General features: G+C 56.5%; 2 protein-coding genes across 4 annotated transcripts in view; one reads left to right on the forward strand and one right to left on the reverse strand.

Annotated features, from left to right (window-relative positions):
- The first annotated feature begins 145 nt into the window (after window positions 1–145).
- Window positions 146–18,621, forward strand: PYGB (glycogen phosphorylase B). Its single transcript, XM_055725373.1, has 20 exons — window positions 146–447; window positions 2,773–2,874; window positions 4,761–4,839; window positions 5,674–5,777; window positions 7,211–7,342; window positions 10,060–10,171; window positions 11,213–11,295; window positions 12,238–12,381; window positions 12,731–12,823; window positions 12,930–13,076; window positions 13,184–13,347; window positions 13,700–13,814; window positions 14,526–14,627; window positions 14,758–14,905; window positions 15,431–15,489; window positions 15,837–15,978; window positions 16,326–16,533; window positions 16,963–17,097; window positions 17,226–17,292; window positions 17,566–18,621. Exons 1-20 carry the CDS (start codon window positions 205–207, stop codon window positions 17,716–17,718), a joined length of 2,532 nt encoding a protein of 843 aa, XP_055581348.1. The 5' UTR covers window positions 146–204; the 3' UTR covers window positions 17,719–18,621.
- A 610-nt stretch (window positions 18,622–19,231) lies between these two features.
- Window positions 19,232–21,380, reverse strand: part of ABHD12 (abhydrolase domain containing 12, lysophospholipase) — a 47,219-nt gene continuing 45,070 nt past the window's right edge. For all 3 annotated transcript variants that reach the window (XM_027807237.2, XM_027807234.2, XM_055725374.1), the window contains one exon: window positions 19,232–21,206. In XM_027807237.2, the coding sequence (XP_027663038.1) occupies window positions 21,167–21,206 (40 nt within the window). In that variant the 3' untranslated portion in view covers window positions 19,232–21,166. The remainder of the gene's footprint in view (window positions 21,207–21,380) is intronic.

Genomic DNA, 21,380 nt, shown 5'->3' on the forward strand with positions numbered 1-21,380 from the left:
TCACCCCATCCCAGTCCCCTATGTCATCCCCAGCCGCCGGTGCCACCCTCGCACCCCGCGGTGGCCGGGCGGGGAGGGCGGCCGCTGCCCCGGGGCCCGAGGGCCTTGCGCCAGCCGAGCGGGGCCCCGCCTCACGGCGGGCTCAGGCGCAGGCGCGGCGGCGGCTCCGGCTGCGGCAGCGGGAGCGGCGGGGGCAGCGCCGGGATGGCGGCGCCGCTGAGCGACGGGGAGCGGCGGAAGCAGATCAGCGTGCGGGGCATCGCGGGGCTGGGGGACGTGGCCGAGGTGCGCAAGAGCTTCAACCGCCACCTGCACTTCACCCTCGTCAAGGACCGCAACGTCGCCACCCCCCGCGACTACTACTTCGCGCTGGCCCACACCGTGCGCGACCACCTGGTGGGGCGCTGGATCCGCACCCAGCAGCACTACTACGAGCGGGACCCCAAGGTGAGCCCCCCCGGCCCGCCGCGGCGGGGAGACGGGGACCGGGACGGGGCGGCTGCGCCCTCCCTGCCATCTGCCCCGGCAGGCGCCGCCGCGGCCCGGGGCCATTCCCACGAACGGGGCCCCCTTGCCGTGGCTTCTTCCCCGTGGGTACCGCCACAGTCGTGCGTGTCCCCGCCCGCGCACCCTGTGTCCCCGTGGGCACCGCCACAGCCTTGGCCCTTGCACGGACCCTGTGTCCCCATGGGCACCACCACAGCTGCGGCCCTGTGCCACGGCCTTGATGCACCCCACCATGGCTTCGTCCCCATGGGCCGTGTTCCTTGCACACACCCAGTGTCCCCACGGGCACTGCCGTGGCCACGTACCCAGTGTGTACCTTGCCGTAGGCCGTGGCTCTCCTGCACCTCACCATGGTTGTGTCCCTGCAGGCCTGCCCTAGATGTGTCCCTCACGCATGTCTCGCCACAGCTGTGTCCCCATGGGCGTGGCATCCCTCGTGGAGGGCTGCATCCCCACAGGCTTCTTTGCAGCCCTGTCCCGATGAGCTGTGCTGCAGTCGCATCCCCCCTTGGGCATCTCCACAGCTGTGACACCCTGTGCCTTGTCACAGCCATGTCCCCTGTGAGCCCCCTGTAAGCGTGTCATCGTGCAGGCCTCGATGCTGCTGGCTACTCTTGCATGCTTCACCACAGGCGTGTCCCGCACCTGCACCACCGCGGTGGTGTCCCCTGTGGGCATCATCACCTCCATGTCTCGGCACATGCCTCAGCACAGCTGTGTCCTGGCTGAGCTCCTGCAGAGCGTGGCCACAGGCAGCCCAGGTTCCAGGCTGGAGAGGAGCTTCCTGCCTTGGGCAAACCAGACAAGCTGTCCCAGGTCACCGCACCCCAGGGAGCTGGTGATTCCCAGGGGACTTGGCCGGCTCCCTCCTCTCCTCCACGCTTGTCAAGTCAGGGTGGCGATGTAGGAGGTGTTAGGGGCTGCAGGACATTATTCAGAAGCCTTAAGCCTTTTGAATCATGACCTGATCCAGCACTAAACCGGAGAGCCCCAGGGGGCAGGTGTGTGCTAGAAAAGGCACATACCTTCCCGACGTGCAGGCAGCTGCCTCCCCACATCAGCTTTTTTCTCGGGGTTATGAATATTGCCTTGACACAAGAATCAAACTGCGCTGTCAGACCGGTATGGCTGTACAGGTACTGGGGGTGATGCTGGTGTGTGGAGCTCTCCCTTTTATCCTTACTCGCACAAATGAGCTCTGATCCATGTTGCTGCACTAACGGAAGAGATTGTACAGATCCCATAAAGGTTAAGAGGAGCTTGGGGAGGGCTTGCTTACTGTCCGCTGTGCTTACAGACTTTCCCAAGAAACATGTCCCTGCAGGAGACTGAAAGGAGCAGAGTATTTATGCAACTGTGCGATGTTTTCAGTCCTTCCGATGAGCCCCAAGGAACAGATGGACCCTTTCAGAGTCCCAGCAGAGGTGGCAGAGTGCGTGATCCCACTGCTTAGTGGGGAAAGGTCCCAGCTACAAAGGAAAGAGATTCAAAGAGAAGCACGATTTGAAGTCAGGCTACCTCTCTGTTAAAAATCCCTGTTTATTTATAAAAATATCTATACTGATAAATCTGAGTTAGGGAAGAAGTTTGCACATCCTGCTTCTGGTCCTGCAGGCAGGCTGTTGTTAGCCTTCGCGGCGCAGGCACAGCTCCTCTGAAACTTGGAAAGTCGCCGCAGAGGAGCCTGTGCTGCACGTCATGCCAGGAACCCTGCTGCCCATGGGACAGTTTATTTGTTCAACATGTGTGTGAAACTCGGCGTGGGGGGAACAGGAGGACCCATGTGATGGGAGCGCTGGAAGATTGCTAGGAAGGGGGCTGGCCCCGGGCCTGGCCGGCGTGCAGGGCCGGGGGGCTCGCTCCGGCTTCCGGCAGGCTGTGGGTCAGCTTCAGCTCAGCATGGGAAAACTTCACAAGCCCAGTGTAAGCATCGCCTCAGCTGAGCTTGACGGTGTGTAAAGATACCATGCAGCATCCTAGATAATTCTTGCCCTAAGTTAATTAGGGAAACACTTAACAGGCAACAAGATTTTTCTATAGAAGGCTGTTGGCAGGGAGACACGTTGGTGGAGGGTTGGCTAGCATCCCACACCAGAGCCTTCTGACAAACAAACTGGTGCGTGGTGTCCAGGGGCAGGCGCCAAGAGCCAGTTTCGGGAAGGCGTTCCTACTCTGGGAAACACTCAGGTCTGCTCTTAATTTTAAGCAGTTTTGGTGAAAGTGAAGTGCTATGCTGTGTGTAAGTGTCTTGCTTTGCCTTCCCAGCGCATTTACTACCTGTCCCTGGAGTTCTACATGGGCCGCACTCTGCAGAACACAATGGTGAACCTGGGCCTGCAGAACGCTTGCGATGAAGCCATTTACCAGGTGAAGTCTTGGGGATACCGGGGTTCCCCTGAGGGACTGGCCATATTTTCCTATGTGGAGGGCTGGGTATCTTCGCTGCTCAGGGCTTCCTTCTAAGGATGTGTTATTTTGACTAAAGGAGGCGAGGCTTGGCTCTCTGTTAGTGTTTTGCATCCCCTAGAGATGGCCATGGGAGGACCTTGGGGTTCCTTGAGAGCTGGAGTATGGTTTTCTCAAACCACCGTTTTCCTGTGTTGGCTGGGAAAATCCAGAAGAGTATTTAGAAAGCAACACCCAGTATCCCAAAAGACTTAGGGAGTCCCAGGCTGCAGAGAACTTTCCATTACTAGGAGAGATGATGGCTTATCACGGGAGATGTAGTCTGATGGGGGAGGCTGGGCCGGAAGGGGAAACTGGAGCACCAAAGCACCAAATTACAGCTCATACACACAGGTACAGAAGGCACTGCAGTGGCGCTGCCAGATAAACGTGAATCGCTGGGAAGGAAGAAATCGTTTGCTTGAATTAAAATGTCATCAGATGAGTTCAAACTGGAAAAAAACCCGCTGAGTACAACCAAAGCAATCATAAATGGGAGGCTGTGGTTACTTAGGCTTGCAGCCACCTCTGCAGCAGGACAGTGACCCTTTTTGACTGAGTTTTTGGGCTTTCTCACCCAAAATCTTGATTTCCCCCTCCCCTCTTCCCCCCTGCTCCACCGGATTGATCCGTGTTACACTGTCTAGCAGAAGCTGGGCTCTGTCACTGTCCCTCAGTGCTGTGATTGCTGATGAAATGTCCTGGTGAGCACTTTCCCTGCCGGGAGATGGGAAGGGATTTCCAGGGAGGGACCTGACACATTTCCTCTCTGAGCTGTCGCACCTTGGACGGCAGGCTGGTTTTTTTCTGGGAGGATCCTCAAGTCCCTTTGCAAGGCATTTTCCACCTGCTGATTTGGCCAACACACAAGTGGAGACTTCCCTCGCTGTAGCGTGCGACGTGGGGCTTGTCACGGCCAGTGGCTGGCTAGGATCAAGGGGTCTCATGTCCACCATGACTCTGAGAATTCCCCTCAGGTTTTGTGACCCCATCAAGCCATGCATGAGGCTTTCTGGGCTTGTGGTTGCAGACCACTGAAGCACTGGGAGAGAGTTGGGGAGCACCCATGGTGTTGGCCTGACTCCCTGCTGTCCCCCCTGGCACTGAGGTGGGAAGGTGAGATACCGCTGCCTGCCTAAGAGGCAGCATCTCTTGGCTCTTTGAGAATCCTTGCTGCTGGCATGCTTAGCCGCCTTCTGGCAGCGGCAGCCCCCAGGCTGGAGAACAAATGGCCTGAGAGCTGCAGTTGAGGCGATAAACACATCCAGCCGTGGGCTCCGGCCAAGGGTCTGGGCGGCAGGCTGGGCATGATGCAGGAAGGCACGAAGCAGCATGGCGAGCGCTGCCGTAACCAGCTGCCAGCGTGGTTGTGCCTCTCCTCAAGGACGGGGCAGGTGCAAGCAGAGGGGCAGCGTGCGTACCTGGGAGGACACAGGGGTCCCTTGTGTGCTGACCCGGCTGTTCGCCATCCCAGCTCCGACAGCGAGTTCAGTGGAAGGGCCTCCTGGCATGAGGGGCTGCCAGGAAGCAAGTGTTTTGTTTGAGGTCTCTAAGGAAACGTAATTCATGGGAAGGCGATGTTTGATGGTGGTTCTAAATTGTTTTCCAATTAAGTGGGCTGCCTGGGGACCAGAGGCTGGTGAGATGCTTTGTGTGGAGGGGAGGGTGGGAGGATGCAGAGACCCCCATGGGTTTAATTTCCTGCAGTGTGGGTTGTTTTGGGATCTGTGTTTGCCCTCCTTGGAGAGGAGTGGTGACCATGGGCTTTGGCTGGTGACGTGTTCTGCTGTGGCTCTTTTCCCCGATAGTTGGGTTTGGACTTGGAGGAGCTGGAAGAAATTGAAGAAGATGCTGGGCTGGGAAACGGAGGCCTGGGCCGCCTGGCAGGTAATATGGGGAGAGGGGAGCCCCCTCCTCACGCAGAGCACAGGGGGATCAAGGGTGGCGTGGCTGGAGGCTGTTCTGCCTGCAGGGCAGCATGCATATCTCAGCCCTCAGCGCCCCACAGCCCTTCAGCAGCGTGGTGCCCTCCTGCCTGCTCCTGGCTGGCCAGAAACGAGCACACACACACCCCCCAGTGCGAGCAGGAGATGCAGTCTGCAGCACAGCAGGTGGGGCTGCGGCTGGAAGAGGCTGTCTGGAGCCTTTCTCCTCACCTCCCTGTGAAATCTCTTAACTTTTCAGGGCACCCAAGCAGCTCTCACATAGGCAGATTGTTGGCTGCTATTTTAGTCTTCCTGTCCCACAGGACTGCTGGAGGTGAGATCTCCCCAGGGCAGAGGAAATGCTGTGGCTGATGTTTACCAGAGCTGCCCTGGGCTGAGGGCTGGAAGGGTTTGCTTTGCCAGCAATAATAGCAAAGTAGCTGGTGGGAGCTGTGAATCGGGGTCAGAAGCCCAGCTTTACCAGGCAGGCAGGTGTCGGGCCAGGCGTGGGCACCTCAGGCAAGCTTAGAAGAGCTCTCGCTGTGATGAGGCTGGATTTTGGTTTCTGGTGATCTGTCCTTGTCACCAACTTTGGGGTGTTTGTGATGGCCAGGCGGGACATGCGTGGGGTCCTGCTGCAGGCTGGCCCTTCTGCATGCGGATTTCCTCTGAGTGATAGATGTTCCCAGCAGCACTGGTTCTGGCAGCTCCTTGCCCCCATGCACGGAGTGCCCTAGCTGGTGCAGCGGGCCAGGGGTGAGCTTTTTTGTCATGTGACCATGCTCTGCTTTTCCAGCTTGCTTCCTGGACTCCATGGCCACGCTGGGGCTGGCGGCGTATGGTTACGGCATCCGCTACGAGTTCGGTATCTTCAATCAGAAGATTGTTGATGGCTGGCAGGTACGTTGGCAAACTCAAGTCACCCTTTCTTTTTCTGTCTCATGCTGCAGTGGCCACCCCTGCCTGTGGGCAAAGCCTGGCCATGCAGGCAGTGCTGCGGTGCCTTGAGCTGTTTGTAAGTCGGGCGTTGGAGCCCACCCCCTGGTGCCAGTTGGGCTGTCCCCTCCCGCCAATGGTGCTGAGCCTGGGGGGCGTGTGAGCAAAGGGAGGCGATGAGGGCAGTGGGGGGTGTGCTGCAGATGTCACCCAGGGACATGCAGGCTCAGCCACGCCAGTCACCAGCGTGGCAAGGTGGTGTTGGAGTAGGGGTGGGCTGGGACTGGGCCAGAGCTCTCCCTGCCCAGGGCTCCACGGCACAGCTGTCACAGTCTGAGGGCCCATCCAGCCTGGCAGTGAGGGGGCACAGTCAGACAAAGGATGGAGATGTGGCTGAACACCTCATGAAGGGCCCTGGTGGAGGATGAACTTCAACATGATGGAACATGGGCATGTGCCTGGGGTGTCGTTTCTCCTACAGGTTCCTTGGGAGATGGGCAGTGGGGGCTTAAACGGGGACTGTCCTGTAGCATTAATGGTCGTAATATTTTGCAAGTGAAAATAGACTAAAAAACTGCCCCAGCTGGCTGTTTTCTCTAGTATATGTCTGGAAAGGGTTTCCATTAGGATACTTGCCTTGCTTCTGAGCATAAAGGACCTTTTTTCCTCTTAAAATAGCTCTCCATAAGTCAAGGAGAGCGAGAGGTTTGAGGGTTGGTTTTTTTCTCCTTCCCCACCAAGAAGCTGTAATTCTGGGGCCCTATAAATGGTGAAAACAGAAAAAAACCCATCCCCTGCAACTGACTTAATGTTACTTAAAAAAGAACAGGGGTGGTGGCAATGCTGGGCTGTGGCTCAGACCAGCCCCCCACCTGGCAGAAATGCTTGTGCGCACAGAGCATCTCCCCAGGTTGCCTCAGCCCCTCTGGCTTCTGCTGCCCACCCGCCCTGGCTGGCTCTGCCCAGTCCATCCGCTCCCACGGGTGCTGCTACAAGAAATCCCTTCTGGCAGAGGGCAGGAGCAGGTAACGAGACCTGGGTTACAGGGGATGGTTTGTGGCCAGGAACAGCAACAATGGGCTTCTAGGGAACCAAATCCTGTGTATCCCACTGTCGCGGTGGGACTGGGTGTGAAGGCCCCAAGACTGAGTCTTGTGCAGGCTGGATGGATTAAACCCGTACAGCTCTGTGAAGCCCACAGAGGCTGAGCTGTTTATACCAGCTGGGATGTAGTCGTCCATGTCTCAAAAAGCCCGGCTGTCCTCTAGAGGCCTCTGCATATCCATTTTTAAAGCCAGCTTACTAAAGCTTTGCTTTTCAACCGGCCTGCCTCCGGAGAGCCTGGCTCAGCCTCACCTGGATGCAAGCCAGCGCCTGAACCCCGTTTGTTCCTGCAGGTGGAGGAGGCCGATGACTGGCTGCGCTATGGCAATCCCTGGGAGAAAGCTCGCCCCGAGTACATGCTCCCCGTGCACTTCTACGGCCGTGTGGATCACACCCCCGACGGTGTGAAGTGGGTCGACACCCAGGTACCAGCGTCCCCCTGGGTGCTGGGCAGGGGGAGGGTGGGCCAGGGCAGCGCGGAGCGGGCGAGTCCATCCCCGGAGTGCCCGAGGTGGTCAGGCTTGGCTTCTCTCCCAGTCAGGCAACACCTCTCTGCTGCCTTTGCCATTACAAAAGTGACTCTGCTGGCCAGGGCTGCAGCAGGACGGGAGGAAAAAGAGGGATGGTGCTCAGCTGGAGCTGTAACCACCTTGGCTGGGGCCTCCTTCTCTACTGGTCTCAAGTGTGAAGCCCCACAGTCATCCGTGGATTTATGTCGGAGAACTGCATTCCTGGCAGCCATGCTGGGCTCCGTCCACGTTGCTGCTCGCTCAAACCCAAAGAGTTTCCAGGTGGTGCTGGCGCTGCTGCCGTGGGGGTGGCCATGGAGCAATCCTGTGGGTGTTTAACTCCTATGATCAGAGCAAGTTCCTCTTTCCCAGAGCAGCCTGGCAGGGAGGGTGCTGTCAGGGGAGGCTGGAGGCATGCTGCCTGGAGGCCTCGTTTTGTGGCATCGTGGAGAGCAAACGCCTCTTCAGCCTCCCGCAGCTGGGGAGGTGACGCTGTGCTTCGGGAGCACGTGCCTGCTCAGGGCACAGGCTGCTGTGCTGCGAATGCATTCCAGTCTTACAGCTGAGGAAGGCAAGCTTTAAAGAGGTGCAGATTTATTAAGAGGATTGAAGACACTTCAGCCTTTCCTGCCTAAGCACCGCCCAGGATGGAGGAAGGAAGTTTGATGAATTTCTCTGGGATTCAGGGGCATGACCTAGCCTTGTTCCCATGACGTTCAGGGGTCTCTCAGCCTGGTGAGCCAGCTCTGGCCATCCGAGGAGCACACAGTCATAAAGCCAAGCTGTTCTCTTCAGCGCCAAGAGCTGAAGCTCAGTTGCAGAGTTGCCTGGGCCCACTCAGAGGAGAAGTAAACCAGGTCCTTTTCCAGGGACCTTGGTTGTCAAAGGCTGTGCATTGACCTAGGCCATTCAGAGGACACACACAGCCCCAAGGTTCAACCACAACCCTGTGAACAGCCCAGGGGTCCTCAAGTTTTTTAAACAGGGGGCTGGCGCGCGGATGAAGTGGCAGGAGGTCATCTGTGGCTGCTTGGTTTCCCCCCTCAACCCCCAGTGGGGGGGGCGTGGGGGTTCTGTAAATACCGGGGGCCAGATTGAGGACCCTGAGGGGCCGCACCTGGCCTGTGGGCCGTAGTTTGAGGACCCCTGGCCTAGAGGCACTGTGCCAGAGCTCTCTAGAGAAGCAGACATCCACCTGGGGACCGAGTGCCGTTGCCTTCAGTGTGCTCCTCTTCTGACCCCAGCAGTAGACCAGGGTTCCAGGGATCTCAAGCAGCGCAGTGGAAACACTGCTTCCTACAAGGAGGTGAATTTTCAGCTAGTGCTGTTAAGGGAACGAGTTGGAAAGCCTCAAAAAAGCCAAAGACGCAGTCTCCAAATATAGCATCGCTCCGTCCATGTGATGTGTGCCCCAGTCCCGTGGCTCAGGCCAGGCAGCTTTCTGCCTGCTTCCATCTTCGGTGCTGGTAATAGCAGCTTTGAGAGCCTGAGCTCTTGCTGATTCTCCCCAGAAGGGAGGTGTTGCTGATGCCAGCACAAAGCGGCTGTTCAGGGCCAACACACTCATCTGCCAGGATTTTCCTGCCCTGTGAGTACAGCTCCTTCAGTTCTCTGCTGCATCTTGCATCTTTGCCTGGGGACAGCCTCTGGCTGCTGGGCTGTTGTGCCAGTACAAGCTGACTTGTTTGGGAGAATGCTGGCTCCTTTTGCCAGTGCCAGAGAGGTGGCCCAGGCTGTGTGCTGCAGGATCAGGGCCTCGCTCTAAGCTGCAAGCACCATTCAGCTCTGCTGGCATAAGCCCTCAAGCTCTTCATTCCAGGCTGAGGTTGGGGTGCCTTGCCTTGCTGCTCAGCAGGTCTGGAGGCGTGCAGGTATTGGCACAGCAGTGAGCTGGAACACACAAGCTTGGAAGCAGACCCATGCCTTGCCTGGCTAGTGTAATCTGAGCTGGGAGCCCCAGTGTTACACCTTGTAGCCATGTGTGCAGCACTCTCATGCTTAAGCATCTTCTGTAGGCTGCACTGGTAGCTTCACGCCCTTGTTGAGTTTGAGGGCTGGAGATCTCGGTGGATTTACCTGGGCAGGTTCAACAAACCTTGAACGTGGGGTGAATTGCTCTGGGAATGGTGCTGCGGTGGTAGGGTTTGGTCCTGGCAGGCTGCAGAAGGCTCGCGGGCAGGCTGCAGGCTGTGGAGTTTATCCCAGATGGAAACACAAAGGTCCCTGCTGCCCTGGCCCTGCCCGGGCACAGAGGGAATCGCAGCGGCCAGCTGCAGGTGCTTGCAGTGCTCTGATGGATAACTGATGGGTATACCTGTCGGTATAGGAAGGTCAGCAGGTTGCTTGCAACTCTGTTTTACAGTTCATCGATGAGCTTGTAACTCCAGTTTGTCAGTAAAGCTCCCAACAGCTCTGCTTCTCCTATTAATGCTTTGCCAGTGGGTGCTGGAAGTGCCCATGGTAGCAGGGAAGTCTGTGAAGCTCAGCAGGTGTGTTTTAGTGAGGTGAGAGTCTTACCACAGCCAGGAGTTGCCTGTGCCCTCTGGATTCTTCCTGCAGAGGTTTTAGCCACTTTCCCACCTTCTCTGAGTCCACCGTGCTGCTAATCAGAGGGGGATACTGTCCTTTCACAGGTTGTCCTTGCTATGCCTTACGACACACCAGTGCCGGGATACAAGAACAACACTGTAAACACCATGAGGCTGTGGTCTGCAAAAGCCCCCAATGACTTCAACCTCCAAGAGTGTAAGTGCCATCCCTCCGCTGCCTTCCCCGGCCCAGCTGGGACGCAGTTTTTCCTGTGAGCACAGCACCTGGCACAGTGCTTCCCTCCTGGCCTGCTTTATCTGTATCTCCTGGCTGCCTCCAAAACACAGTGCTGTGTGTGCATTCATGGATCATGCTGTCTCCAACCCCTTCTAGAGCCCTTATGCGCCAGAGCACCCATCCCCATCACACTTACCATGCTCTTAAAACCTGCCCGATGCCTTCCCCAGGCAGTAAGCCACCTGCCACTGCATTCCCCACATCACCAAATGAGCCACAAACCCACGCTTGCCATGGAGGGTCATTTCTGTGCAGCATCATCTCAGTGCTGAAGGAAAAGGGCAGCAAAGCCCACCTCACTGTTGGTTTCCTTTGGATCTATGTGTGACCTCTCTAGTGCATTTTTCAGGCTCTAATTGTAGTGCTGAAGAGCAGATGCAGGGCAACTCACATACCAAATGTCAGTGCTGGCCTGTTACAGAAGGGGAAGATTTTAGAGCAGACTAATTTGATTTATCCTTCCATACTGGCAAGCACAGAGAGGTGTGTGTCCAAGCAGCCCTGCCAGGAAAGCTTGTGTGGCACAAGAGGTGATGGCTCTTGAGTCCTCATAATGTCTCTTGATTGTGACTGTGAGCTGCCTTTTGTACCCTTTAGGAGTTGAGCATGATTGCTGTCTGTGCTTCTTTGCCCAGCCCCATTTCTCCTTAGTCCTTAAGCAAGATGGCTGGTCACTTGCTTCCTTTCAGTTTTGCCTTCTCTGGCTGCTATCTGTCTTCAGTTTCTGTCCATCCTTCCTAATATATGTGTCTTGAGAACCTGCATGGAGATGTGCCTTTCTTTTAGCCCATCTCCCATCTCTCTGGAGCCTTTCACACGTACGTTCCTGCTTATTAACACCAGCCTGAATGTCCCTGTTACCTGTCTCTCTACAAGAGAAGAGGGAAAAGCACAGTGTGGGGGACCTGCCTGAACCTCTACAGCTGCTGCAGTGCTCTGTGTGTTTCTTGCTTGCTGCAGTCAACGTGGGTGACTACATCGAGGCAGTGCTGGACAGAAACCTGGCAGAAAACATATCCAGAGTCCTGTACCCAAATGACAACGTGAGTGACTCTCTTGCCCCTCTTCCCTGCTGCTCGGGACCATCCTCCCTGTAGTTGCATCACCTTGTTTGCAAACCCTGGAACCAGGTCATGGCCACCTGATGTTTATTGTTCTGGTTTGAGGGTTTTTAATACAGTAGGTTGCCCTTGTAATTCTCAGTGAACATACAGCTCTGCTGGCTCCAGGGGGGCTCTGCTGACTGATGGCAGCTGAGTTTGGCCCATATTGTACAGTTGCTCTGTTCCCTGCTGCAAGGAGGGGATGATGTATTAATGCCTTCAAATTCAAGGCAGTTGCTAATTTACGTGGCTCACCCTTTGCAAAAGTAAGTTGTCATTTCAGAGGTGGCCATGAGGAGGGACTCGTTTCCATCCCCAGTTCAAGAGATTTCTCACTGCAGGGACTGACCCAGACCATGCACTGACTGGGCACTAGATCCAAAAGGGAAGAGCCCTCACTATCTACTCATGGATTAGCATCTGCACTGGAAAAGCTCGTCTCCCGCACTTTACCCCCACCCCTGTCATTCCTGTTGGTGTTTTAAAGCAGACCAGCATGAAGTGTAGTGCGCATGGGAGACAGCTGGTTTGTCCAGAGACACTCCTGTTGCAGGGAGTCCAAGATCCTTGGTCCAGAAACCCTGCGAAGGCTCTTGCGGTGAGGGACAGAGCAGCACTTGCTCTGTGGGAGTAGTGTGGATGCGGCAGGCTCTGTTTCTCTTTGGAGGCAGCTGTGTGGGATGCTGAGCCCCTTGGCAGTCCCTACAGCAGCTGCCCCATTAGAGGCAGCATGAGAAACATCTGCGTCTGCCCTGATGAGGTGCTGAACCTGTGAGGCCCATTTGGAAGCCTGTCAGAGGGGACAGGAGCATCTCCAGGGGGCTGGCTGCCCGCTGAGGGTGGCAGCTGCAGCACTGATGGCTGTGGTCCCCGCGCTTGCAGTTCTTTGAAGGCAAGGAGCTGCGGCTGAAACAGGAGTACTTTGTGGTGGCTGCTACCCTCCAAGACATCATCCGCCGCTTTAAGTCCTCCAAATTTGGCTGCAGAGACCCTGTGAGAACATGCTTTGAAACCTTCCCAGACAAGGTGAGTTTGTGGGCAGAGAGGGGTGGGGCGGGCGGGGGCAGTTCAGCCAGACCTGCCTGTCGTGAAGGGAGCAGGGTGCTCAGGACCAAGTGGGGGCACATATGCAAAGACCTTGGCAATTTGGGTTGGAAAGCAGGTGATCTCCAGGCCTGTTTTCCCACGGAAAATTTTGCAGTTTGGAGAAAAACTTGTGAAGGTTGAATAGCTCTGTCCCTGGGAGCAGGCTCTCTACCTGGGGCGTTTGCCATGAGGAGAGGCTTGGGGCTGACCCTGACCCCAACCCCACCATGCAGGGCACTGTCACCATTCTGTCACTGCCAGATCTGAGCCCAGCATGTCTGTGTTGCAGGTGGCTATTCAGCTAAATGACACCCACCCTGCCCTGTCCATCCCAGAGCTCATGCGGATCCTGGTGGATGTGGAGAAAGTGGATTGGGACAAGGTGAGCGGAGCTGGAAGGTCTGTGCTGGCCCCTGCAGGGAAAAGGGCTGCTGTCCTGCCCTCGCACGGGTCTCCTTTCCCCTCCCGCTGACCCGTCTGTCACGTAGGCCTGGGAGATCACGAAACGCACCTGTGCCTACACCAACCACACGGTGCTGCCCGAAGCCCTGGAGCGCTGGCCGGTCTCCATGTTCGAGAAGCTGCTGCCCCGTCACCTCGAGATCATTTACGCCCTGAACCAGATGCATCTGGATGTAAGGGACTAGGCTGCTTGCAGGCTGCGGGCGCTCTGGTGCGCTTGGGGTGGGAATGCTCCGAGGCCCTGTGGATGGGGGACTGACGCCCCCCTGCCTGCCTGCAGCGGGTGGCAGCTCTCTACCCAGGGGACATTGACCGTCTCCGGAGGATGTCAGTGATCGAGGAAGGAGACTGCAAACGTATCAATATGGCGCACCTCTGTGTGATTGGCTCTCATGCAGTCAACGGTGTGGCCCGCATCCACTCGGACATTGTGAAGAACTCGGTGTGAGTTGGGGGACACCCAGGGCACACGCACTCTCTGCTCACAGGGCTGTGCCCGCAAACCGGGGGGGCTAGCTGGGGGGATCGGGTGCCAGGGTCTGCCTGGGGTGCCCTGCTGGGCACGGCAGGCTGGGGACACTATCTCCTTCACATGCACACAAGGTCCAGCCACTCTCCTTTGGAGCTGGTGAAACCCTGGGCATTGCAGCCGAGGTGGGGGCGGGAGGCGGCACAGAGCGTTCACGCTTGTCATGGAGAGACGTGCAGAGGCTGCCCTGGGTCAGGAGCACATATGGTGGGGCCCAGCTGCAGCTCTGCGTGGTGGCGGGTGGTTCAGAGCTCTCTGGGCTTCCAGGTTCAAAGATTTCTATGAGCTGGAGCCAGAGAAGTTTCAGAACAAGACCAATGGGATCACGCCGAGGCGCTGGCTCCTGCTGTGCAACCCAGGACTGGCTGACGTTATTGCTGAGGTGAGTGGCAAGCACCTGAACTGAGGGGCTGAGCGTGATCCGTTGGCTTCAGATCGCCGCTTCGTGTGGTCTGATCATAGCAGAGGCTGACGCTGGTGGGTGTGAGTGAGGGCGCCTGGGGAGGAGCACGCCTGGTGCACATGTAGACATGAGGTATCGGCAGGGCTTTAAAGTCAATGATGGACTAGCTGGCCAAAAAATTTGCGGAAGTTTGGGTTAGTTCCTTGCCCTCACGGTGGCTGCACATAACCTGTTGAGTAGTGCCATGGGGCGCGAGATGGGGTGTCTGGGGAAGCATTCGGCTTCACAGGCACAAAGGAGCTCCTTTGGAGTTCCAGCCCCAGCTCTGTCTCCTTTGGTTACCAAGCCCGTGCTTCACGCTGTGACACGCCATAACTGAGTAACGTCCTGCAGTTAAATGTATCCGTATCTCCAGCTGCCAGGAGGCCCTGGTACACGCACGCACAAACACACCCTGCCTCTAAAGCTCCGCGAAAGGCAGGGACTTGTTTGGGTTTTTGCAAGTGCCTTGTTTCCCCTGCACTGCTGGGCTCCCTGATGACACAGAAAAGTAAAGTTGCACAAGAAACTCTGCCCCTTTTCCTGGGCAGAGTGCCTCTTCCAGTTCGTGGTGGGACTGGGGCAGCACCATTGTGGACTTGGTGAGGTGTCTCACAGGTGGGACATCCCTCTCGTGGTTTGTTCTTTCAGAAAATTGGGGAAGGCTTTATCACGGATCTGAGCCAGCTGAAGAAGCTACTGGATTTCATCAATAATGAGACTTTTATCAGGGACGTGGCGAAAGTCAAACAGGTAATGTGCATTGGAGGTGGGGGAAGGTGGCTAAAGGCACCATGCTCCCAGGAACAGCCCAGCAGCAAACACTGACTTCTGACACCAGGCCTGGAAACCATGCCTGTTCCTCATCAGATTTTCTTGCCAGGAGAACAAGCTGAAGTTTGCCGCCTACTTGGAGGAGCAGTACAAGGTCAAGATCAACCCTTCATCCATGTTTGATGTTCAGGTCAAGCGAATCCATGAGTACAAGCGGCAGCTGCTGAACTGCCTGCATGCTATCACCCTCTACAACCGTAAGTCCTGCCTGGGCTCGTGGGTAGGGGGTGTCCCCTGGCCTCTCACTGCCAGGGTTCCCATCTAAAAGCATGCCGGCTGGTGGCCAGGGTCTCCCAAGCCTAGCTCTGCCCTCCTGGCACGAAGTGCCCCTCTCCTGGAGGGAAGACAGGGTCTGAAGGGTGGTACAGAGCTCACAGCCCACATCTCCAGCCCAGCAGGGGTCCAGAGTCCAGGCAACCCCCATGCCTCTACTGCAGGTGTTAGGGCTGACCTGGGGCAGGTTACAACCCCGCTCCCCAGTGCTCCCTTTGGGCCCCGAAGAGAGGCGAGTTGTGGGAGCTCTGCATCCTGCTGGCTTGAGTAGCTCCCCAAGGACTTTGCAGCTCATTTTCGCCCAGCACCGCTCCAGGTTGGGCTTCAGGGTCCTGCAAGTTTGCTGGATCCACGTGACATGGGCTGGGACGCCAGCCCACCTCTGGGGCATGCAGTGATCTCCGTCCAGTTTATCTCCACTTCTGTGCTGTTGTGCCCTGCTCTTCCAGGCATCAGAAGTGATTCATCCAAATCCTTTGTGCCCAGGACCATTATGATCGGAGGAAAGGTAATGTGTGTTCCAGGCGTGGTGCATGCATGGCTCAAGGTGGGCGTGGGGAAGGTGCTGAAGGTGCTGTCCCCTCTCTGTGGCTTTGCTGGGCCCACTGTAGGTTAGCCAGCATGTGTCTGCTGGCGGGCTCTTCAGGAAACACCTTGGTGGACTAATCGGACTGAACAAGGCCCCATCACTCTCTCCCTGTGGCCCAGGGCTTCTCCCATTAGGGTGTTTTTGCTGATCCATGTGAACGGCAGGGGTGAGGCCTGGATTCTCCCCATGGTGAGGATCCGCAGTGGCACCTCTCATGTTCTCCCTTCCTTAAAAGTCTTCACCATTTCTGGGCTGCTCTTCTTCAGGCAGCCCCTGGCTACCACATGGCCAAGATGATCATCAAACTCATCACGTCCATCGGTGAGGTCATCAACAACGATCCCTATGTGGGGGACAGGCTCAAGGTCATCTTCCTGGAGAACTACCGGGTATCCTTGGCTGAGAAGGGTACGTCTGGTCTTGTGTAAGCATGTCTCAGGAGCTGGGCATGTCCCAGCTGAGCCCAGAAACTGGCTGGCCTGAGAGGCTGTCGTGGCTGGTCACCTGGCCCTCCCTTCGGACGGGCCTGAGGGCTGCACGCAGGGCAGGAGGGCAGCTCCACGCAGGAGGGACAGCAGCTGCCTGGGGCTGCAAGGCTGAGCCTGGCTCTTGCCCCAGAGCCGCACTGCCTGGACGGAGGTTGAGGTCAGCAGAGCCACTAGCAGATGCTCAGGGTTGCTTTGCTGTGCTGGGCCCAGGTCCTGGGGAGCTGCAGTGTGCCAAGGCTTAACTCCTACTTCTCTTGCACCTGGCAGTGATCCCGGCAGCAGATCTCTCCCAGCAGATCTCCACAGCTGGCACAGAGGCTTCAGGTACAGGCAACATGAAGTTCATGGTGAACGGGGCCCTCACCATTGGTACCATGGATGGGGCCAATGTGGAGATGGCTGAGGAGGCAGGCGAAGAAAACCTCTTCATCTTTGGCATGCGAGTGGAGGATGTGGAAGCCCTGGATCGCCAAGGGTTGGTGCTGGGGAGGGCCTGATGCGTGCCAGGGCTTATCAGATGGGGATACAGGTCCCAGCTCTGAGCTCTGGGAGGGACACCCTGCTCCCTGGGCAGTGCTGGAGCACAACAAAGCAGGGGGCTGGAGGCAGCCTCCACCCTGAGCTGGACAGTGGATGGTCCATCAGGGATGCAGCCCAAGCAGCTTGCCCAGAGCACAGTGGCTGTGAATGGGACGTGAGCCAGGGCACAGAAGCATTTCATGCACCGTGCACAGTCTCAGAGCCACTAGCTGAGGGACATGGCCCCGGGAACAAGGCCCCTCACCCAGGAGCCATACGACATCCTTGCTTGCCCTCCCTGCCCCAGACATCTTGGGTCCTGCTCTCTGGGTGCTGGCCCCGGGAGCGAGCACCGATCCCTACAGCCTGTCTCTGCTGGACACAGGTATAACGCACGGGAGTACTACGAGCGCCTGCCAGAGCTGCGACAGGCTATCGACCAGATCAGCAGTGGGTTTTTCTCCCCTCGAGAACCTGGTTGCTTCAGGGACCTTGTGAACATGCTCCTGTACCACGACAGGTGAGTTCTGGCAAGTGTCCCCTTTTGGGGGGCTGCTCTCAGCTGGCCCAGGCCCCCTTTCCAGCTGGCCTGGTCCCCTGGGACCCTGCAGCAGGCAAAGCCCAGCCTTACTCTGCCTTGGGTTCCAGGTTTAAGGTGTTTGCAGACTACGAGGCGTACATGAAATGCCAAGGCCAAGTGGACCAGCTGTTCATGGTAAGTGCTGCCTGCTACCAGGGGGAGGATGGGGTCCTTGGTCGTGGCAGTGCAGTGGCAGGGCCGGGGGGCGCTGGGATGAGTGTGCTGCTGCAGAGTCCTTCTTACAGACACCACATGTGGCGGCATGGGGCAGGGCGAGCAGGTTTGGCTGCTTCAGCAGCCCCATGCCGTGGTGTTGAAGCCAGCCAAGTGTGTGCCCTTTGCAAGGCTGCGAGGCAGGGCAGAGCTGGGAGAGGGGCTGACTGCTGACACTGTCTCTCCTTTTCCCAGGACCCCCGGGAGTGGACTAAGAAAGTCATCAGGAACATTGCCTGCTCGGGCAAGTTCTCCAGTGACAGAACCATCACGGAGTACGCCCGGGAGATCTGGGGTGTGGAGCCATCAGCCACAAAAATCCCACCCCCCAACCTCCCCCGGGATTGATGCGAGCAGAGGGGGCCTCACCTGCACTTCCCCACCAGTCACACGGGCTCAGCTCTGCAGAAATAAGCCTTTCCCTTGGGGGCATGGGGGGGGTAGAAGGATGCTCTGAGGAGCCTTGACTGAGGAACAGAAGCTGGGGAAGAGGAGAAAGGACCCTGTGTTTGTACCTATGTATCCAGCCTGCATGTGCTGCATAGTGCTTTTAGTGAGATGACCACAGATCAGTCTTCCACAGCTGTGCTCCATGCTTAACAAGGGCTTTCCAAGTCAATCCTCCCCTCTCTCCCTGCATGCAGTCTGGCCTGGCCTCCTTCCCCCTGCCACACAGGCAGCTGAGCCAGCAGGGCCTGTCTCGCATCCTCCTCCAGCGGGTCTACCAGCCCCAGAGCTCGGGAGGGAAAGGGGAAGTCTGCCCCTCCGGTCACCCCCTTCCCTGCTAACACTTGGAGGGGGCAGGGCTGGCTCTTAAAGCAGCTGGCCCCAGTGCAGGCGCCCATCTCACACGCTGTGTGCCACAAGGAGAGGGCCTGGGATCAGCAACTTCCTTGCCACAGAGCTTGCCGTTGCCTCCTCCCACACCTCTCTGTTAAGTACAAGCCCAGTAACAAGCCACTCCAGCCTCTGTATCTGCACAGAGGTCCCGGCTGCCACCAGCTGGGTCCTGTGTCCCAAGAAGGCTCTGGGCTCTCCAGGCACAGCTGTACGCTGGGTGCTGCCCAGGGGCTGAATGTGTATCACAGCTCTTGCCCCCCTCCGCAGCTGGGTCATGCTGGTCCACCTGTCCCTCCCGGTGCTGGGGTCAGAATTTAACACCAGTAATGTCATGTAGCACACCAGTACTCCCCTGTGTGACACCAACTCATTAAAACAACCAGAACACCTGCTGGTTTGACTTTGGGCTGACTTGTGACTACTCTCTGCCTGTAGGTTCAGATTGCAACAAGTTCAGGCCATGAGAACTGAAGCCAAGCTGGCCATCTCCAGCTACGGCTTCATGGGATGTGGTCCCCTGCAGCTGGCATGGTGCTAGCACTGTCATGGGGGCAGCATGCCCATCGCAGAAACATCAGCCTTGCCAGTGCACAGGGTGTACAGGAGGGAGCTGCTACCAGAGGCTGCAGTGGGCTACTCGGGGCCAAAGCCATTTACCTGCACACCTGCCACGCTCACTGTGTGCACTGGGGTGGGCATTACAGTGCTGGCTTTGCCCTGCAAATGGTACACAGGGCTCCCGTGCTAGAAATACCACGGGCAGCTCCCCTTTCCCCCTTCCCCAGTGGGGAAGCAGAGCCTTGGCTGCAGCCAGACTACAGGCACAGACCCACCAGGCTCCAGAAGAGCTGCTCACCCAGACCTGGCAGCAGTCACAAAGACTTGCCCAGTCCCAGCTGCGAGCTCATCTCCCATGCACAACCCTACCACAGCCCTGCCACACACCCAGCTGACCTGCCCAGCTGGGGGGGAAAAAAAAAAGTGTCCCAGAAACTGCCAGGTAATACAGGTGAAGCTGAAGTGATCAGCAGTCAATGCCTTTATTAAAACTACACCACTTTCAGATAAACATTTCAGTTTAATTTTCCAGACATATCACTGGCCTACTAATGGGAATGGCGGTGTTGGGATCACCAACACCAGCAGTTCCCGTGCTGGACCCTCAGCTCTGTCACGTGGGAGGAAGGCAGCCCCGCCAGCCTCCGGCTCGAGCTGCGCTGTGCCCCAAGCCAGCTGCCAGCAGCAGCATGAGCTGGAATATGCACGTCACTCTCCAGAGCCAAGTAAGTGTTTCTCTTCCGTCAGTGCAATAAATACAAGTGCGTCAAACATAATTTAAGTGGCACAGTTAGCTTATGAGTATCGTGGGTCAGAAACCTCAGGGACAACCACGCTATGGCAGAAGAATCTCAGTACAAGAACAAGGTACTGTCTGCTTTGCAACTAGTATGAGCCTGCAGATACAACATGGATACATGCTGAGCAGTTTACACTATGCTGTACACCCCTGAATAGACTCTTCGGGCAGCACAATTCACTCTGAGCACTAGTGACTAAACCCACAGCACCTGGTATTGTCTATATAGCCTGATGGGGGCAGGGCCAGGTCCCCAGCTGCACACCACAGAGCCAGCGTATGACCCTCTCTCATCTCAGCGTGCAGCTTGCTAATGGCATAAACCAGCCCCTGTTCTAGCCCCAAGCAGGGCAAGGGCACCCCCAGAACCTCTCCCCGCGGGGGAGGCTCATTTCCCCTTCTGCCTCCCAGACAACATGCTCCGACCCATGGCTGTGAGAGGGGCTGAGAAGTGCTACTGGAAGTGCCTGGGATGCCCAGAGCACAGAAGGGAAGTGGAGGGACACACCAGACTTATTTTTGCATCAAGAACTGCATACCACTGCCTGCTTTTAACTACAGAGGAACAGTGTAGCCACCAGGAACTCGAAAACCTGACCTAAGGAGTTAAAAGGTAGCTGAGGAAAAACCCTGCCTTTCCCACCCAAAGGAAGCACATGTCTGTCTGGGTATGCACAGGGAGAATGGAAGACAACCATTCCCATATCCCAGGCCCACATTTGTGGAAGGGGGAGATCAAGCAAAAAAGTAATCTCACACTTTCCAGCTTAAACTCCCAAGTCTGCAATTCATCTACCTAAGTCACTTCAGTCCTAATAGGAAGTGCATGTGAAAAAGGGGAGGACCTCCACAGAGGATAGCAGGGATGGGAGCAGAAGTGATGATCAGAAGGAAAAAGGTACAGAAAAAAGGGCACTAACATTTTCCAATAAACAGATGTTTGAAAAGGAAGGACAAAAAAAAAATCTTTCATTTTATTTCCAAATGTGTGTGATTAGCCCAACGCTTGCAACACATCGTGATTGAAGAGCTAAATAAAAGTCTCTCCCACCACCTGCGTATCTTCTGTGTATTTGTAAATACAACCACTTAGCAAAAAGGAAAGGCAAAACATGTACTTCCTAGAAAAAGAACACCTCAAACTCAAGCAAGACAACTGTGGTATGAAGACACGGCAAAAGCCATTCGCCTACAAATGAGTCTCTACGTGATTCAAAAACAGCAGCAGTGTTTAAAAATGAAAGAAACACCCTTGGTCATGACACACGTGTCCTAGGAATGTCTGTCCTCAGTGGTACCACGCTGCATCTGCCAGGCTTTGTTGTGCTTACATTTTTCACCGTTTGGTACTGGCTCCTGGGCTGTTACCACCCATCCATCCATGTCAAAAAAGAAGCCAACAACTTCTTTCTTCTACCATCACGGATGTCGATGCCGGGAGCTGGAGTTGCCAAGGGTACGCATCAGGACCAGAATGGGAATCCCTGACCTCCTCTAGTGCCAGGGATAGAATAATGGCAGGTTGACCAACAGGGAGGGGGGAGGAAAGACAGAGATGAAGGAAAGAAAGGAAAATCTCTGCTGTCAAGCAGCCAGTCTTCAGTGATGATGCTCATGTTCAGATTTTCCGAGGAATTCCCTAGGAAAGGAAATGACACAGAAGTGACACTCAGCTCTCCCACACCCTGGTGGCATGCTGCAGCCTGCAAGTCTTCCCATTCCCCTAGCAAATATCAGGGCTTGTGCATTTGCAGCTACAGGCAACAGCACCAAGCTTTGTTCTCACCCATCAGCAGCTCCCACTAGAAGAGGC

This window comes from Falco cherrug, chromosome 13 (genome assembly GCF_023634085.1).
Source record: "Falco cherrug isolate bFalChe1 chromosome 13, bFalChe1.pri, whole genome shotgun sequence".
NCBI lineage: Eukaryota > Metazoa > Chordata > Aves > Falconiformes > Falconidae > Falco > Falco cherrug.

Excerpts from the sequence above, each read along its gene's own strand:
- PYGB (XM_055725373.1), top strand. The coding sequence starts at position 205 with ATGGCGGCGCCGCTGAGCGACGGGGAGCGGCGGAAGCAGATCAGCGTG. Across the intron at positions 15,490-15,836 it reads CCATTATGATCGGAGGAAAG|GCAGCCCCTGGCTACCACAT; the intron begins GTAATGTGTGTT and ends GCTCTTCTTCAG. Across the intron at positions 15,979-16,325 it reads GGTATCCTTGGCTGAGAAGG|TGATCCCGGCAGCAGATCTC; the intron begins GTACGTCTGGTC and ends TGCACCTGGCAG.